Raw genomic sequence first — 18,221 nt, 5'->3', positions numbered from 1 at the left:
AAGTAACATGTAACTGTGCACTAATAATTCTAATAGCAGTAAGTCATCATATTTTGTTTCCTGTGAATTCTGATTATTGCAATTTATTAATGATTTTCAAAAGGAAAAGACGTCCAATACTGCTACAAGCATAAAGATACGCAGTGAATAAACCATTTACATGAATCTTTATGCTGCTTTACTGAACTGTGTTCAAAGAATAGGACATGAAATAAGTCCCTATACATGCCCCAAAATAAGTTGTTAACATTGTACTTATTCACTCACTCATGGGATTGGTATCGTGTGTCTCCTGTTTTGGTTTTCCAGAGTATTGTTCTTCAAAATTCCGTCTGCAAAAAGATGTTTTTTCAACACGCCCTTATTAAATATTACAAGTTAATAACAAGAGAATATTTTTCAGGTGATCTCTGTAAATGTAAGAGTCTCTCATTTATATTACTAGCTATTGATTGATGTCAGTTTGATGTCAGGTTGATGTCAGTAAATTAGCAAATGTGTTATCAGCATGGGATTCTGTATGAACATCTCTTGGTCACCTACATGCAGGGTGCAAGAGACCTCAGTTTCGTCCAAGTGGGCTTGGAAGGCTTCAACCAGCGTGCATTTTTCCAAGTTCCTTCTGCAAAAAATTTTTCAAGAAGCCCTTAATAAATATTGTGTGGCAATAACAGGTGAATATCTGATCTAATGTAAACTTCTATGGTATTGATATTAATAAGCATTGAACAAGTTGATTAGCAAATGTGTTATCAGCATGGGATTCTGTATGAATGTCTCTTGATCACCTAGAGGTGGATGGTCGGAAGAAAAGTCATTCTCGTCCTTGAGAAAGTAGAAGAGCTCACCGATGAGCTCATCCATATCAGTATTGTTAACAGGTGCTTCTGCAACAACAAAAAAATATTCTGTCAACATACACCAATTAATTTTACATGAGAATGTCAGATGAATGTTTTTCAGCTGAGCTGTGTTAATGCTTGTTTGTCTGGTATTGACATTAATAGGGGTTTTACCAGGGTGATGTGATCAGTATCACAGTACAGCCCCTGACCCATGCTTTTGTACTACTATTGCACTACTAAACTACCGAGACTTGAAGCAAATGAAGGCAGCGGCAGTGGAAATGTTATTGGGGCAGGTGCGAGTGTGGTTGAGTCCCAAGCTATATACTAAACAACTAATAAGGTAAGAAACGATTCTGCACTTAAAACACTTATAAAACACACATAAATCATTTAAAAGTAATTTATATAAACAAACTGGCTTGTTATTTTGACATTTGTGTGCCTAAGCGTTGCGTTTTGTGTGCGATCCGGTGACATTGTCGGCCTCAGTGACCCCTTGTCTCATGCTGCTGTTTGTGTTCCGGCATCGTTTGATTTACAAATTAAGCACTGCAATACAGCCAAGCATAAAACACAAATTTAATTGAATCTTTAATAATGGATTCATGCTGAGACCGTCACCATTGGTGGATCTGGGTTTGTTTGCGTTGCCATAGCAACACCACTGCCAATCATTTGATTGCATGTTCTAACTACATAAAACTTTACCTGTCAAGTTTCTTTTTCTCTTATTTTTCACTTAATAATATATGCAGTGAATAAAGCATTTACATGAATCTTTATGATGCTTTACTGAACTGTGTTCAAAGAATAGGACCTTAAATAAGTCCCTATATATGCCTCAAAATACGTTAATGTGACAGGCAGGGTGAGCGAAATAAAATGGAAGTGATCACGCCAAGTCTCAGGGAAAATGTAAGGCTTAATAGAAAAGCGCAAAACAAAACCCATGACTTAGATCCAAATGAAGGATATAATGACCAGCGGTCAACTGGTACAAAGACAAGACATATATAGGCAAACAAACGACCCTCAGGTGAGACGGATCGAGGGCTCCGCCCATCTGAGGGACAAACACAACAACAAAAACAACTGCCGCTGTGGACGGAGGCGACCGGTAGAGGGCCGCCATACCGTGACAGTTAACATTGTACTCATTCACTCACTGGTGGGATTGGTGTTGTCTGTCTGTTTTCTTTTGGCTTTTAGTTTGGTTTTGGACTCCTCCTCCGTGTCTGTGTCGATAGAATCTTCCTCGAAGCCTCCAATACACCAGCACCAGAGAAATATCATTTTGGCAGCTGTTCTGATCAGTACCTTTCCACAAACTGATCTGAAATTATACTGTACATAGAATAACCCTCATTTGTGTCATTATGACATGTGACATTCCAATTATTGGGTTACACAAGCATGGCAAGTGGTATTAGACAGCAATACTAGAATATGATCCATAAAGGCACTTGATGAAAACTTGAATCTAATGTCATTATGTTTCTTTGCTTAGAAAAATAATGGTAATTATTAGAAAAATACTTGTCACTAGCTCGTTTGTGCCATCATAGATGGAATTATCCGTAATTGTTCAGCCTCAGATTCTTTTCTTTTGCAGCGAAAAATAAGCCGAGTCACGATTCTTTTTCCATCCCCCACTGCCACGCCCACTTCCCCGTACAAGTGCACAAATCTGTTTTGCAACACGTACACCGAGATATGTGTTGCAAAAGTCGAGCAGAGCAGATTTGAAGTTGTGCGGTGTAATTTTTTTACATTCACGCTCAGATTTATATTCTACAAGTTCTCACATCAAAACTACAAGTGCAACTTTTAGTTTACAGGTTCTCAAATTAAAAATACACGTACAACTTTTAGTTTAGGTGGCGATAGGGGGCAGTGGAGGATTAAAATCCCCTGCAAAACCGGTGAAAGAACATTTTTACCTGACGGTACACCAGGCAAAAAAAGAGTTTTTTCACGGACACTCGCGCCGGTCGCGACGCAACCTTCCAAGCTCGTTTTACTTTCAAGCTCTGCGCCCCCCTGCAATAGCTCCCCACTTTGGGAACCACTGCGCTATATAATGTGAAATGACGACAAATCCTTTTTAAACACCAATATGACTAGCTAGCTATTTAAAGTCAAAGGAACGTCAGAAATCCTTAGCGCTATAAGTCCAAAAGACATACATACCTGTGCAGCAATCTGTGTATCTGAAGCCTATATGCTGTGGTAAATAAATATTGTAAATGTGTCCAAGAACTTGTACTGCTCTCCTCTGTCTATATCCCGCAAATGGCGCTCTCAGCGTGAGTATATATATATATAAAATAAAAAGTATAAAATATATATATTTACTGCTTTGTGACGTCATGCTAATTCGGTGACGTCACAACAGTGTTGTTAGTAACGCGTTACTTAGTAACCAGTTACTCTGATCTTACCACTTACAAGTCAGTAGCGAACCGTGACCATTAAACCTGGGCCCGCTCCCATCTCATATATATATATATACAGCGGGGAACCGTCAGGGCCCTCTACCAGTGACTGTATATATAATGGACGGTACGTCGCCGTTGACTCCCATTGTGAACTTTTGAAGCCACCAAGATGGCCGCACGGACACCGCCATCTTGGATGCGCTTGCGCAGTAGATGAAAATTGGAGCCAGAGCATGCGCATTACAACCGGTAGGCAGGACAGTATCTCCGCCAGAGACCGTATCTCCGGCCCGACAATCGCTAGGATACGCCCACCAGTATAGACACTTTTGACGTTTTACAAAATAAACAAAGGTAAAAGGTTTTAATACTGCTGTCGAGAGTTTTGATGTTGAGCGCGTTCACGTTTGAGCGTCTGGTAGTAGATGTCAACCAACGCAGCTATTAACTGTCAATCACCTTATCGCCACACCCCTTTAAATAACACTTAATAACTTCTATAAAATCTGTTTATCGTAGAGAAAAACACTGGGAGAGATACTAACGCAATAGGGTGTTATGGAATTGACAAAATAAAATTGCTCAAAAAACCTATTTTACGTGTAATAAAAATTCAAAGTTTCTCGTCCGGCCCGTTCACTTACATGGGAATGGGCGGGGTTAAAAGTTGTACTTCAGCCAGCCACTAGAGAGCAGCTGACTCACGGAGGCTTCACTTTTCACTCGTGTCGTCCAGTCCACTTATATATACGGTCTCTGGTCCTGTCTCGTGATCACTGAGGAATGTGTCCTGCACTTATTTAATGTGCGTTCGCGCGATGTCTCGTGCTCGTCTTTGTCCCAAGCGCGTGCCTGTGTGTGTGCTGCTTTGTTTGTGCCACTCGTGCTGGACTCCACAGTCCGTGTTCAATAAAAGTGTGTGTCGTTCACCGCAACGTGCCTCGTCATGCCTATCTCCTCCCCGCGTTACAATTTAACTTAAACGGCAATGCAAATGTCTAATTACAAGAAACTACCCTGCAAAAATTACATCTTGGCAAGTGAAATCAACTTCAATTCCTAAACAATCAATCCCATGCTATGCGCAAACCTGAGTGTCTGAGTGTCAGTGTAACCATTTTCCCTATAGGTTAATATAAAGGATGCCAATGGACGTTACACCCACTCATAAAGGAAGGGGTCTGAGACCATAAACCTCATTTGACCAGTTGGCAGCTAGATGCGAGGCACATAAAGAGCAATGGCTGGTTTGTTGGTTTCAATTATATTTATTCTATTCTAGAGCTTGTAGTTTTGTATAATTGTTTTGTCCATGACGACTGTTCATTTTAAAAGAAGGGCAGGAACATGCATTGTTCTGTACAAGAAATCTTGTACAGTACGTTAGAGGGATACTGACTTTTGCGTTTATGGTTAACAAGTTCTTGGGTTCCCTTGTGTTTTTGCTTAGAGACTTTTAAATTATTAAAATTATAAAAAAAATTTATTATAAAAAAATACAGCAATTTTCCATGCATACAATTCCCCTTTCAGGTCCATACACTCATGTTTTTGAGTCTACATTAAGATATGGTTCAGTGGTCTGGTCCATCCGAAATGCTCCTGCCCCTACGTCTCATCGAATTGGTGACTGTTCCGGTACTGAGGCCCTCTGCTGGCCGCGTCCGTCAGGAGCTGCCGGTTGACTGCCAGTTATTGTTTCCTTGATTTGGATTAAGTCACAGGATGAATTTTGAGTTGGTGTACTTTAATCCATTAAATCTAATTTATTCCTGACACTGACGTGATTGCTTCCTTATTTTTGCACTTCCCTCGCCCGTCACGGTGATGAGTTGTAATTCTGGTCAGGGGAGTTACAGCACCATAATATTCAAGAAAGGAGAATAGCCCATGAACTAAAAGAAATTTATTTGGCATTTTGATATGTTGAACTTATTTTCACAACTCACCAGTGCGAAGTATTGCCTCCCTGTGTTGCGTACCAAGCCGTGTTTCATTCTACTCTGTCTGATATCCCGGTTACTGATCCTTGCTCTGCGCCTTTTGATATTCTCCTGTTTGCCTAGCCCTTTTGTACCTCTGCCTGCCGCTCTTGGACTGTTCTGGTTTTTGACTCTGCCTTTTTGCCTTGCCCTTTTGTGCTGCTGCCTGCCTTCCCTATGGGGTCTGCTTTTTGCTTATATTTATATTAAAATCAACATGTATTACACCTGCGTATGGATCCCTCTCTACCCTCGGGTTCACCACCGTTACAATTCCATTTCAATAGACTTGTAGAATTCATGATTATCAGCTTGCTGGTCACTGAGTTACGGCTTTTCCAGGCATACTTTATTTGGCTTCCAGGGAACCTAACATTGTTTAGGAAATGCCCCCCCCCCCCCCCCCCCCCCCCAAAGGTCAAACCCGCTCCTACACCCTTGTATTTGACAGTTTTCCCCCCATGCATGATGTGTTAACTGCATTGATTACGAAAAGAATTACTGCAGTAGAGTGGTTAAGAGTGCCCTATTCCACTGTTTGAAAAATGTCTCCACCTAAGTATTACATGTAATACAGATTTGCATGGCCCCACATGATCAGTTTTCAAATGGTAGCACTAATGAATTATATAGCATAACAGTTGTGGGGGGGGGGTGGGGGGTGAAATTTGGTGAAATTGTATCCTAGATCTTTGGATCCTTTGGATTTATGAAGCTTAAATATAAAAAAAGTATTTTTATTAGATATCGGCAATACGGATCCTGTATTTACTTGGTATCGGATACACAATTCCCAGTATCGCCCACCTCTATTCCGGACACGTGAAGGTTATTTAAACCGGTGTGGCCGGTATATGAAATATTCTTATGATAACAAAAATAAACAATTGGGTTTTGGGGCAAACCGGTATACCGCCCAGCACTGCACACATATGAATATAATCAATATTTCCTTCAAATACTTATGAGAGTTCTGTTGATTGTGCTTAAGATTAAATTGCAAATTACAATAATTCTTGCTGTGGCTGGGGTGTAGCTGCAGAACTCCCTGACTCTGTATCAACACAGTGGGAAGAGGCAGCTGTGGATTGCCCGGGTGCAGGGTGAGTACGCAGGCGTCTATTTCTGCACCACTTCTAATCCTGCAGGCCAGAATAGCAGGTCTTACTCCGTGGTGATCAAGCGTGAGCACCAGGCCACACATTTGGGGGATCATGTCGCAACACCATTTTAGGATAAGCATTTAGGATCAGATTAAAGAGACTTCTTCGCGGATCATTCACATTGTCACTTAATTTATTTTCATAATGTTTTTGTATTTATGTGCATGTGTGTAGCTCGTCCTGTAATCTCTGGTGTGGCTGTTGTGCAGGAGATCGCTGTAGTGGCAGAGCAGGAGGAGTAGCTCTAGTGCTGCGTTAGTGGCCGGCCTGCACCTAGAGTGGAGTCATGATAGGGACCGAGACACAAACACAAACCCATCTCATGTATCGTTCTCACAATATCACAAATTCAAGTACAACATATTATCACCTGTTCGACTCATTCAGCAGAAACTTTGTGTTTTTATCTGTGTGTGAGGTTAGACTCACTGTTGTCCAGAGAATCAGATGCATTCCCTGGAGCAGATATTTCATACTTAATCTTACCTCACAGGTTGGATATATCTTCCTGTAGTTGATTTTTTTTTACCTAACAGGTCTCATCCAGAGTACTGTTTTTCAAAGTTCCCTCTGTAAAAAAAGATTTTTTTCAACAAGCCCTCATTAAATATTACATGGTAATAATGGATGAATCTTTCTCAGCTGATCTACTTTTCTACATTTCTCTGGTATTGATATTAATACATATTGAACAGTCAGTAAATAAGCAAGTATGTTATCAGCATAGGATTCTGTATGAATGTCTTTTGGTCACCTTGAGGTGGTTTGCGTGAGACCTCAGTCTCATTCAGGACAATGTGGATGAGCGGCTGGATGGTCTCATCCAGAGCACTTGTTTCCAAAGGTGCTTCTGCAAATCCAAAAGATTTTTTCAACATATTAATAAAAAAAAAAAAGTCAGATGAATGTTTTAAATATAAGACACTAACTTAATGGCTTAAATACAAGACACTAACTAGAAACTAAACAAGGAACACATTATAGGTGTAACGTGTGACCAGTCCCCCTCACGTCAATCATGGCCCTGTTGGTTTTGTTTTCCTTTCCATGTGTATCCTTACGTAGTTTCCACGCCCTTGTTCAGTCCCTTGTTTCGTGTCATTAGTTTCACCGGTAATTAATGAAGGTTTATTTGGTTTAGTATTTAGATGCCCGCTTTTGTTTCCTGAGTTGCTGGTGATTGTTTCTATGTACTTGCGTCTTGGCAGAGTTTCATGATCAAGTCCTGTTTGTTCTTAGGTCAACGATTTACGTTTATATTCTGGTTTTGTTCTTTGGTCATCCTTGAGTGTTATTTTCAGTCTTGGTGCGTAAGTGTTATGTTGTGCTCCTCCTTGCGATTCGTGTTTTCGTTCTCAGGTTTTTTCCATCTCTTGTCCCAGTTCATTAGTGTAAATGTACTACCCTCTTGAAGTCAGTTCCTCGGTTAGTCATATGTGTTTTTGTAGTTATAAGTCGTAAGATCTATGCTGTTATCTGTCGCAGTGTTTTGTCACTGGTCTGATCACACCTTCCACCTTCCATGGCAATGAAAATGTCTATTGGTCACCTAGAGGTGAGTTGCGACATCAGTCTCATCCAGGAGTTCCTTCTGCAAAAAAAAAGATTTTTTTTCAACACACCCCTATAATATATTACATGATAATAACAGGTGAATATTTTTCAGCTGATCTCTGTAAATGTAAGAGTCTCTCTTATTAATATTACTAGCTATTGATTGATGTCAGTTTGATGTCAGGTTGATGTCAGTAAATTAGCAAATGTGTTATCAGCATAGGATTCTGTATGAACGTCTCTTGGTCACCTACATGCAGGGTGCAAGAGACCTCAGTTTCGTCCAAGGGCGCTTCAAAGTCCTCAACCAGCGCGCATTTTTCCAAGTTCCTTCTGCAAAAATTTTTTCAAGAAGCCCTTATTAAATATTGTGTGGCAATAACAGGTGAATATCTGATCTAATGTAAACTTCTATGGTATTGATATTAATAAGTATTTAACAAGTTGATGTCAGTAAATTAGCAAATGTGGTATCAGCATGGGATTCTGTATGAATGTCTCTTGATCACCTAGAGGTGGGTCGGGGTCATTCTCGTCCTTGAGAAAGAAGAGCTCATCGATGATCTCATCCATATTTGATTTGATCCGATCCATATCAATTTTGTTCACAGGTGCTTCTGCAACAATAAAAAAATATTTCGTCAACATACACTAATTAATTTTACATGAGAATGTCAGATGAATGTTTTTCAGCTGAGCTGTGTTAATGCTTGTTTGTCTGGTATTGACATTAATAGGGGTTTTACCAGGGTGATGTGATCAGTATCACAGTACAGCCCCTGAGCACTCCCTCTGGGCGTGTGCTTGTGTTTATGTCTGTTTGTATGTGGTCGTTTCCATATGTGTCTTGGTGTGTCATGTTCGTCTGTGTCGTTTGGATTATTCGGTGCACCTGTCTCTTGTCTTTTTATCATTACGTGCTACACTCTGGTCTTGTTATTGTTGGTGAATTTAAGTCTGCATTTTATCTGCGTTCTTTGTCAGTCTTTCTTGACTGTTAGACCTCATGCATCTATTGTGTTTTTATTCGCATAAAAAATGTCACGTGTTTAAAGACACTCCTGACTGCATCCTGCCTCAAGCCTCAGGTGTTATTATCATGGGATTACACTTGACTGTGAAACTGAACATTTAACATCACTAAAGGCAAAATAACAATACACATTCCATAGAATAATCCCTTCAAAGAAGTTTTCCCATTACTAAACAAACAAATAAATAAAGTAAAAGTTATAAAAAAGAGCTATAAAAGAAGCGGGCCTCGCTGTATTGTTACAATACAGCCAAGCATAAAACACAAATTTAATTGAATCTTTAATAATGGATTCATGCCGAGACCATCACCATTGGTGGATCTGGGTTTGTTTGTGTTGCCATAGCAACACCACTGCCAATGATTTGATTGCATCTTCTAACTACATAAAAATTTACCTGTCAATTTTCTGTTTCTTTTTCTCTTATTTTTCACTTAATGGCTCTAGCAATAAACTCCAGTTACTTAACGCTACCTAGAAGTAACATGTAACTATGCACTAATAATTCTAATAGAAGTAAGTCATCATATTTTGTTTCCTGTGAATTCTGATTATTGCAATTTATTAATGATTTTCAAAAGGAAAAGACGTCCAATACTGCTACAAGCATAAAGATACGCAGTGAATAAACCATTTACATGAATCTTTATGCTGCTTTACTGAACTGTGTTCAAAGAATAGGACCTGAAATAAGTCCCTATTAGGGTTGCAGCGGTAACCGGTTTCACGGTATACCACGGTATTAAAATGCACGGTTATCATACCGTGTGCGTTTGCTTATTACCGGTAAAAAGCAAGCCAGCGGAGAAACTGACCCGCGCATGCGCAACTCCGCTCCGGTTCAGCTACTCAGTACACAGCAGTGAGAATGGCAGAAAGTGCATCAGACTTAACACATTTTTTAACAAAAAAAAAAGCTAAACAAAAATCAGTGGCGAAAATGACGTAATCGCGGTGGCTCCGCCCGTGCGCGAGGGTCTCGCGCGCTGTCGATTCGCGAGGTCGTGCACCTCTCGAATTTTGTAACTTTGCGCGCGCTGCGCCTCAGCGCAATGAACAAAGTCATGTTTGCAGGATTCATACACGTTTAAAAGGTGGAATTAAAACACTTGTACGTCACTTTAAAGGTCCGTTTCAATATTTCCCAGCACCTTAAACTTAATTAAGTTAAATATTTATACATATACTCGAAATAATTCGCTTTTTCATCACATTATTTAATGGTTGTTTATTTCCAAAACGCCCAATCTTAACGTCTTCACGTTCTCTCATGTTTCGTCCTGGAATTAAAAGAGGCTCGTATTTGTTAACGTAATACAAAAGAACTGTGCGGAGTCGCGTGCTACGGTCACTAGTGAAAGTATAAACCTAGCTTTTTATGGTCCTTGCTTTCACTGGATGTGAAAGACGCTATTAATTTACATGCGTTCAAATTCTAACGTACCTGTTTTTGATATGTTAAAACCAGACTCGGTGTGAAAACCTTAAAATAGAAATCTCTATTGTGATAATGTCAGAAATAAATCCTCTCTTCCTGCAGTATCTGGTTATATTCCAACTTGGCAGTACAACGGACGTTTACAACAGTTGTTGATCAGACACTGACCCAGGCTGAGTTTATCAGATATTAAATAATTTAAACTTAAATAATTGTACTGAAATCCATGATTTAGGTTTCTCTAATTTTGCAGTATTTATATAAACATGTGTACAGCTTATTTTTTTAAAGGACACATTTTGTATAAAATAGTTCCAGGTTTCTACAATAAATAGTTAATTGAACAAAAATAACTAGTTGTAATTTCTTTAAGGGTCGGTGTATCTTTTAATAATATACAAACTAACTGTGATACCGTGATAACCGTGATACCGCGGTATTTTCTGAGACGGTTATCATACCGTGAAAATCTCATACCGTTGCAACCCTAGTCCCTATACATGCCCCAAAATAAGTTGTTAACATTGTACTTATTCACTCACTCATGGGATTGGTATCGTGTGTCTCCTGTTTTGGTTTTCCAGAGTACTGTTCTTCAAAATTCCGTCTGCAAAAAAAAAGATGTTTTTTCAACACGCCCTTATTAAATATTACAAGTTAATAACAAGAGAATATTTTTCAGGTGATCTCTGTAAATGTAAGAGTCTCTCATTTATATTACTAGCTATTGATTGATGTCAGTTTGATGTCAGGTTGATGTCAGTAAATTAGCAAATGTGTTATCAGCATGGGATTCTGTATGAACGTCTCTTGGTCACCTACATGCAGGGTGCAAGAGACCTCAGTTTCGTCCAAGTGGGCTTGGAAGGCTTCAACCAGCGTGCATTTTTCCAAGTTCCTTCTGCAAAAATTTTTTCAAGAAGCCCTTAATAAATATTGTGTGGCAATAACAGGTGAATATCTGATCTAATGTAAACTTCTATGGTATTGATATTAATAAGCATTGAACAAGTTGATTAGCAAATGTGTTATCAGCATGGGATTCTGTGTGAATGTCTCTTGATCACCTAGAGGTGGAAGGTCGGAAGAAAAGTCATTCTCGTCCTTGAGAAAGTAGAAGAGCTCATCGATGAGCTCATCCATATCAGTATTGTTAACAGGTGCTTCTGCAACAACAAAAAAATATTCTGTCAACATACACCAATTAATTTTACATGAGAATGTCAGATGAATGTTTTTCAGCTGAGCTGTGTTAATGCTTGTTTGTCTGGTATTGACATTAATAGGGGTTTTACCAGGGTGATGTGATCAGTATCACAGTACAGCCCCTGACCCATGCTTTTGTACTACTATTGCACTACTAAACAACCGAGACTTGAAGCAAATGAAGGCAGCGGCAGTGGAAATGTTATTGGGGCAGGTGCGAGTGTGGTTGAGTCCCAAGCTATATACTAAACAACTAATAAGGTAAGAAACGATTCTGCACTTAAAACACTTATAAAACACATACAAATCATTTAAAAGTAATTTATATAAACAAACTGGCTTGTTATTTTGACATTTGTGTGCCTAAGCGTTGCGTTTTGTGTGCGATCCGGTGACATTGTCGGCCTCAGTGACCCCTTGTCCCATGCTGCTGTTTGTGTTCCGGCATCGTTTGATTTACAAATTAAGCACTGCAATACAGCCAAGCATAAAACACAAATTTAATTGAATCTTTAATAATGGATTCATGCTGAGACCGTCACCATTGGTGGATCTGGGTTTGTCTGCGTTGCCATAGCAACACCACTGCCAATCATTTGATTGCATGTTCTAACTACATAAAACTTTACCTGTCAAGTTTCTTTTTCTCTTATTTTTCACTTAATAATATATGCAGTGAATAAAGCATTTACATGAATCTTTATGATGCTTTACTGAACTGTGTTCAAAGAATAGGACCTTAAATAAGTCCCTATATATGCCTCAAAATACGTTAATGTGACAGGCAGGGTGAGCGAAATAAAATGGAAGTGATCACGCCAAGTCTCAGGGAAAATGTAAGGCTTAATAGAAAAGCGCAAAACAAAACCCATGACTTAGATCCAAATGAAGGATATAATGACCAGCGGTCAACTGGTACAAAGACAAGACATATATAGGCAAACAAACGACCCTCAGGTGAGACGGATCGAGGGCTCCGCCCATCTGAGGGACAAACACAACAACAAAAACAACTGCCGCTGTGGACGGAGGCGACCGGTAGAGGGCCGCCGTACCGTGACAGTTAACATTGTACTCATTCACTCACTGGTGGGATTGGTGTTGTCTGTCTGTTTTCTTTTGGCTTTTAGTTTGGTTTTGGACTCCTCCTCCGTGTCTGTGTCGATAGAATCTTCCTCGAAGCCTCCAATACACCAGCACCAGAGAAATATCATTTTGGCAGCTGTTCTGATCAGTACCTTTCCACAAACTGATCTGAAATTATACTGTACATAGAATAACCCTCATTTGTGTCATTATGACATGTGACATTCAAATTATAGGGTTACACAAGCATGGCAAATGGTATTAGACAGCAATACTAGAATATGATCCATAAAGGCACTTGATGAAAACTTGAATCTAATGTCATTATGATGTTTCTTTGCTTAGAAAAATAATGGTAATTATTACAAAAATACTTGTCACTAGCTAGTTTGTGCCATCATAGATGGAATTATCTGTAATTGTTCAGCCTCAGATCCTTTTCTTATGCAGCGAAAAATAAGCCGAGTCACGATTCTTTTTCCATCCCCCACTGCCACGCCCACTTCCCCGTACAAGTGCACAAATCTGTTTTGCAACACGTACACCGAGATATGTGTTGCAAAAGTCGAGCAGAGCAGATTTGAAGTTGTGCGGTGTAATTTTTTTACATTCACGCTCAGATTTATATTCTACAAATTCTCACATCAAAACTACAAGTGCAACTTTTAGTTTACAGGTTCTCAAATTAAAAATACACGTACAACTTTTAGTTTAGGTGGCAATAGGGGGCAGTGGAGGATTAAAATCCCCTGCAAAACCGGTGAAAGAACATTTTTACCTGACGGTACACCAGGCAAAAAAAAATAATTTTTTCACGGACACTCGCGCCGGTCGCGACGCAACCTTCCAAGCTCGTTTTACTTTCAAGCTCTGCGCCCCCCCTGCAATAGCTCCCCACTTTGGGAACCACTGCGCTATATAATGTGAAATGACAGAGATGCTCACAAGTCATTTTTTGCAAGTCCAAGTCAAGTCTTAAGTCTTTGACCTCAAGTCCAAGTCAAGTCCCAAATATTTGAGTGACACTGTAGTCGCAAATCACTGTATAGTTGTAATGGTCTTTTATGACACTTCCGATGTATAATAGCTTAAACTAGTTAATGAAGAAATACAATTTTTAAAAGTGCGCACGCACACACAAATGTTTTCCAGATAAATTTTGTATCCGTATTTTTCTCCAAAAAGTATATTTCTTACAAAATTGTCATTTTTCTGGATACAATATTCTCTTCTTTCAGTAGAACATCTGCTATATTTTGTTCTAAAAGATAAAAGGAGGGTGTAATGAATAAAAGGGGTGGGTGTGACGCTAACGCAAGTATCGAATAATTTATTAAATAAGACAGGCAACAGATCTCACAAAGGAAAATAACTAGACAAAGGGGTAAGTAAACTATGGTGAACAAGCGACAGACTTGTGAGAATAACTAAACAGACAGAGTTCAAACACGCCACGACAGACCTCTATAAATATAAACACAAAGCTCAGGCACGACTTAAACAGGACAGAACCACATCACTAAAACACCTACCCACAGATAGAAGCATGAAACACAATAGCTAGACACATTAACAAAACGTAGACCAATACTCAGAAGCATTAAACATAACCACTAGAAACATTAACATACACCTTGAAACGGGGCGGGATAGATCAGAGAACACGGATACATACATGCATGCATACACAAGGAAACACACTACTACAAACTAAACCTACAAACCTACAAAGAGAAACAAGATAAAACAAGGAAGACAAACTAACTAATCCGACCAACACGGGGAAACGTGAAGAGAACGCACAGGCTACAGGACACAGACCGCGGAGAGGGAAAAAGCATACGGAGAACATGGACCTGGCAAACACAATGACCAACACAGGGGAGTAAAACTGAGGGGACTATATACTCTAAAACAGGGGAGCAAACGAGACACAGGTGTGGGCACTAAAGACGGGGGCGTGACAGACAGAGGGAGGAACGAATGGGAGAGAGGAGCTAGGCGGGACCAGGGAGGAGGGAAGGGCTAGACGTGACAGGGCTGTGAAATTAAAAAATCACATTTTAACTATATATATATATGAAAGGTCTGCATATAAAGAAAATAGCAACCAAATTAGTGATTATAAAATAAAAATTAAAAACAGAATTCAAATTTTACAATAATAATGATTCTGACATAAAAAGCCCTGCAGCAACAACTATTTGTCTCCTAATGAACTGGATCAAACACAATCTATTTGAACTTCAAGGTGTCTTTCAGTTTCCAATACAAGGAAACTGTTTATGCAACTAACGCATTACATTTTTAAAAGATCAGGATTGACAGGGTACTTGCACTTATCCTGGCTCGGTGAGGGCGCATTATGAGACCTCCATGACTGAACACCCTCTCTACTGCCACCACTGGTGGCAAGTCAATACCAATATTGCAATATTGCTAATAACCTTTCAGGCAGTGACTAACCTTTCCGGGTGGGTTTTCATGTGGCGAATAAAATTAGATGTGGTGGAACCAGCGTCCTGTATTTTTATGCCACACACGCTGCAGTTTGCTGCTCTTCTATTTGCTACTTGTACTTTTGTACCCAAAACTTATTATGAATGGTGGAACAGAAGCGAGCGTCCTCACCAACGCCGCCATGATCGCGATGTTTTGCGCCAGGTTTGAGGTGTGCGGAGTCGCGCGCAACGGTCACTTGCGAAATACTTGACGCGTCGCAACCGTCGAAAAAAATGACGAAAATGTTACGTCAGCGGGAAGTAAAAAGCATACACACAGGCGGAGAAAAGGTTGTCAAATGAAACACAAAAGAACATTACAAATAAAAGATTGTTCACGAGTCTCAAATCACGAGTCCAAGTCGAGTCGCAAGTCTTTTGAATGCAAGTCAAAGTCGAGTCTGAAGTCACTGTATATGCGACTTAAGTGCGACTCGAGTCCGAGTCCCAAACTCGAGTCCCCATCTCTGTGAAATGACGACAAATCCTTTTTAAACACCAATATGACTAGCTAGCTATTTAAAGTCAAAGGAACGTCAGAAATCCTTAGCGCTATAAGTCCAAAAGACATACATACCTGTGCAGCAATCTGTGTATCTGAAGCCTATATGCTGTGGTAAATAAATATTGTAAATGTGTCCAAGAACTCGTACTGCTCTCCTCTGTCTATATCCCGCAAATGGCGCTCTCAGCGTGAGTCTCTATATATATATATATATTTGCTGCTTTGTGACGTCATGCTAATTCGGTAACGTCACAACAGTGTTGTTAGTAACGCGTTACTTAGTACAGTTACTTACAGTTACTCTAATCTTACCACTTACAAGTCAGTAGCGAACCATGACCTGGGCCCGCTCCCACCCCGTTTCCTCTCATAATGAACTGCAATAAAAAACAAACTGAGACGACAGTTCAGCTTTAGAACAATAACATCTGTACTAGATAACTTCTTAAGCAAAATAAGGTTCCAACAAAATAAGGTTCACAGCTCCGTGTTCCTCGGAAGCGGAATATGTAAACAGCGCGCACGAGGGCATCAAAGGACTGAATCTAAACTAGCTAGCGGTGGTACGCTAACGACAGCTACAGTTAAGCCGCCCACTAAGAGGGAATATATGATTGGTCAATTTTACTGTCATTGGAAACTGGTATTGCGCTGAATTATAACTGCCAGGCCCTCTGTAAACGAACAGCGGGCATCACAGTCCTGATAGGGGGAGACACAGGCTCACAGGCTTCCACTTAACCCCTCACCTTCCAACACAGATTGAATAGACACGGGTGAATAATTTATTTGCTTATATATTTTTGTAATTGTTTAGATGTCGATTGTCAAACTGTAAGTAGATAAAATAAAATTGGATAAATTATATTATATATATATTTATGTTTTAAGAATATTTTAGACCCTCTGAGAGGGCGTAGAGGGCAGAGACCGTAGCCTATATATAAGTGGACTGAACGACAGAAAAGTGAAGCCTCCGTGAGTCAGCTGCCCTCTAGTGGCTGGCTGCAGTACAACTTTTAACCCCGCCCATTCCCATGTAAGTGAACGGGCTGGACAAGAAATTTAGAATTTTTATTACACGTAAAATAAGTTTTTTGAGCAATTATATTTTGTCAATTCTATAAGACCCCATTGTATTAAAACATTTTACCTTTGTTTATTTTGTAAAACGTCAAAAGTGTCTATACTGGTGGGCGTATCCTAACGAATGTCAGGGTGGAGACTCTGGCGGAGATACTGTCCGGTTCTAATGCGCATGCTCTGGCTTCAATTTTCATCTACTGCGCAAGCACATCCAAGATGGCGGTGTCCGTGCGGCCATCTTGGTGGCTTCAAAAGTTCACAATGGGAGTCAACGGTGACGTACCGTCCATTATATATACAGTCACTAGTAGAGGGCCCTGACGGTTCCCCACTGTATATATATATATGAGATGGGAGCGGGCCCAGGTTGGCAACTTTTCAAGATCACTTGTAGTGAGAATTCTACCTGAGGGGGTGGCGAACGCAAATTGTTGGGGGGGGGGGGGGTATTATTAAGTATTATTAAGTATATTAAGTATTATATCGCAATCGATCGATCGCCTGTGGTTGGCACCAGAGCGAACTAGTAACTCATTGAATCATAGATATGGATCAGAGGCAGGGCCGGAGTGGGCACCTATTTCAGCCCGGGAGTGTCATGCCCAAATCCGGCCCAAAATTATTTTTCCCTTCCAATCGGCCCAAACTAGAGATTGACATGAGCCGGCCCATCGGGAATCCTCCCGAATCTCCCGATTAGCCACTCCGGCTCTGGTCTGAGGTAAATAAACTAGATTTTTTTTCGGCGTGAGAAATCGGATGTGTGGCGTGTGAGCGTGTGAAGACAGTCAAATGCGTGTGTCTCACGCTCAATGCGTGAGAGTTGGCAACCCTGATATATATATAGCGCCGGATGCTAATACTACGCTGAAGGAGCTACACGGCAACATCAGCTCACTTCAGAACAAGCATCTGGAGGCGTTTTATGTGGTGGCTGGGGACTTTAACCACGTAAACCTGACCGACACTCTACCAGGGTTTCACCAGCACGTGAATATCCCAACGAGGGGTAAACACACTCTCGACCGGGTTTACACCAGCCAAAGAGACGCATACATATCTGTGCCCCGCCCCCACCTAGGCCTCTCCGACCACATCTCCATCATGTTCGTCCCTGCTTACCACCCCCCGCTGCGACGCCCTAGACCAACATTGAAGACCAGGGATGAGCAACTTCCATGATAGAGGGCCAAAATTTTTTCAGCACTATCATTGGTGGGCCACATGACAACGCACTTCAAAAATTTGGATATGAAAGACACTACAAATTATTCTCAGTAAGAACACATTTCAAATGAATTCATATCTGTATGTTTATTGTACCAACATACATCTATTTTCTGCATATAAATGCATTAACATGTCCTTAATAAGCAACAA

At 40.3% G+C, this 18,221-nt stretch overlaps 1 protein-coding gene and 1 long non-coding RNA gene across 5 annotated transcripts; both read right to left on the bottom strand.

Annotated features, from left to right (window-relative positions):
* Positions 1-835: 835 nt before the first annotated feature.
* On the bottom strand, positions 836-3,157 carry LOC143509708 (uncharacterized). Its single transcript, XR_013129741.1, has 3 exons — positions 3,039-3,157; positions 2,015-2,192; positions 836-887 (listed from the first exon to the last, which is right to left on the bottom strand). It is a non-coding gene; the product is annotated as an uncharacterized LOC143509708 (long non-coding RNA).
* Positions 3,158-6,572: 3,415 nt separating this feature from the next.
* LOC143510193 (uncharacterized) lies at positions 6,573-16,531 on the bottom strand. 4 transcript variants are annotated; one of them, XM_076999289.1, is made up of 11 exons: positions 15,828-16,531; positions 12,751-12,928; positions 11,525-11,623; positions 11,280-11,358; positions 11,000-11,064; positions 8,495-8,602; positions 8,240-8,318; positions 7,981-8,022; positions 7,186-7,281; positions 6,918-7,001; positions 6,590-6,704 (listed from the first exon to the last, which is right to left on the bottom strand). In XM_076999289.1, the coding sequence occupies exons 2-9, from the start codon at positions 12,875-12,877 to the stop codon at positions 7,251-7,253; spliced, it is 630 nt and encodes a 209-aa protein (XP_076855404.1). In that variant the 5' UTR covers positions 12,878-12,928; positions 15,828-16,531; the 3' UTR covers positions 6,590-6,704; positions 6,918-7,001; positions 7,186-7,250. The 4 variants fall into 4 exon arrangements, with proteins under 4 accessions (XP_076855402.1, XP_076855405.1, XP_076855403.1 ...); XM_076999287.1 differs by having other exon boundaries at positions 6,573-7,001; XM_076999290.1 differs by having other exon boundaries at positions 6,573-7,001; positions 12,751-12,846.
* Between the last annotated feature and the right edge of the window lie 1,690 nt (positions 16,532-18,221).

This window comes from Brachyhypopomus gauderio, chromosome 3, assembly GCF_052324685.1.
Source record: "Brachyhypopomus gauderio isolate BG-103 chromosome 3, BGAUD_0.2, whole genome shotgun sequence".
NCBI classification, from domain to species: Eukaryota; Metazoa; Chordata; class Actinopteri; order Gymnotiformes; family Hypopomidae; genus Brachyhypopomus; species Brachyhypopomus gauderio.
This window is presented reverse-complemented; position numbering and strand designations above follow the sequence as displayed.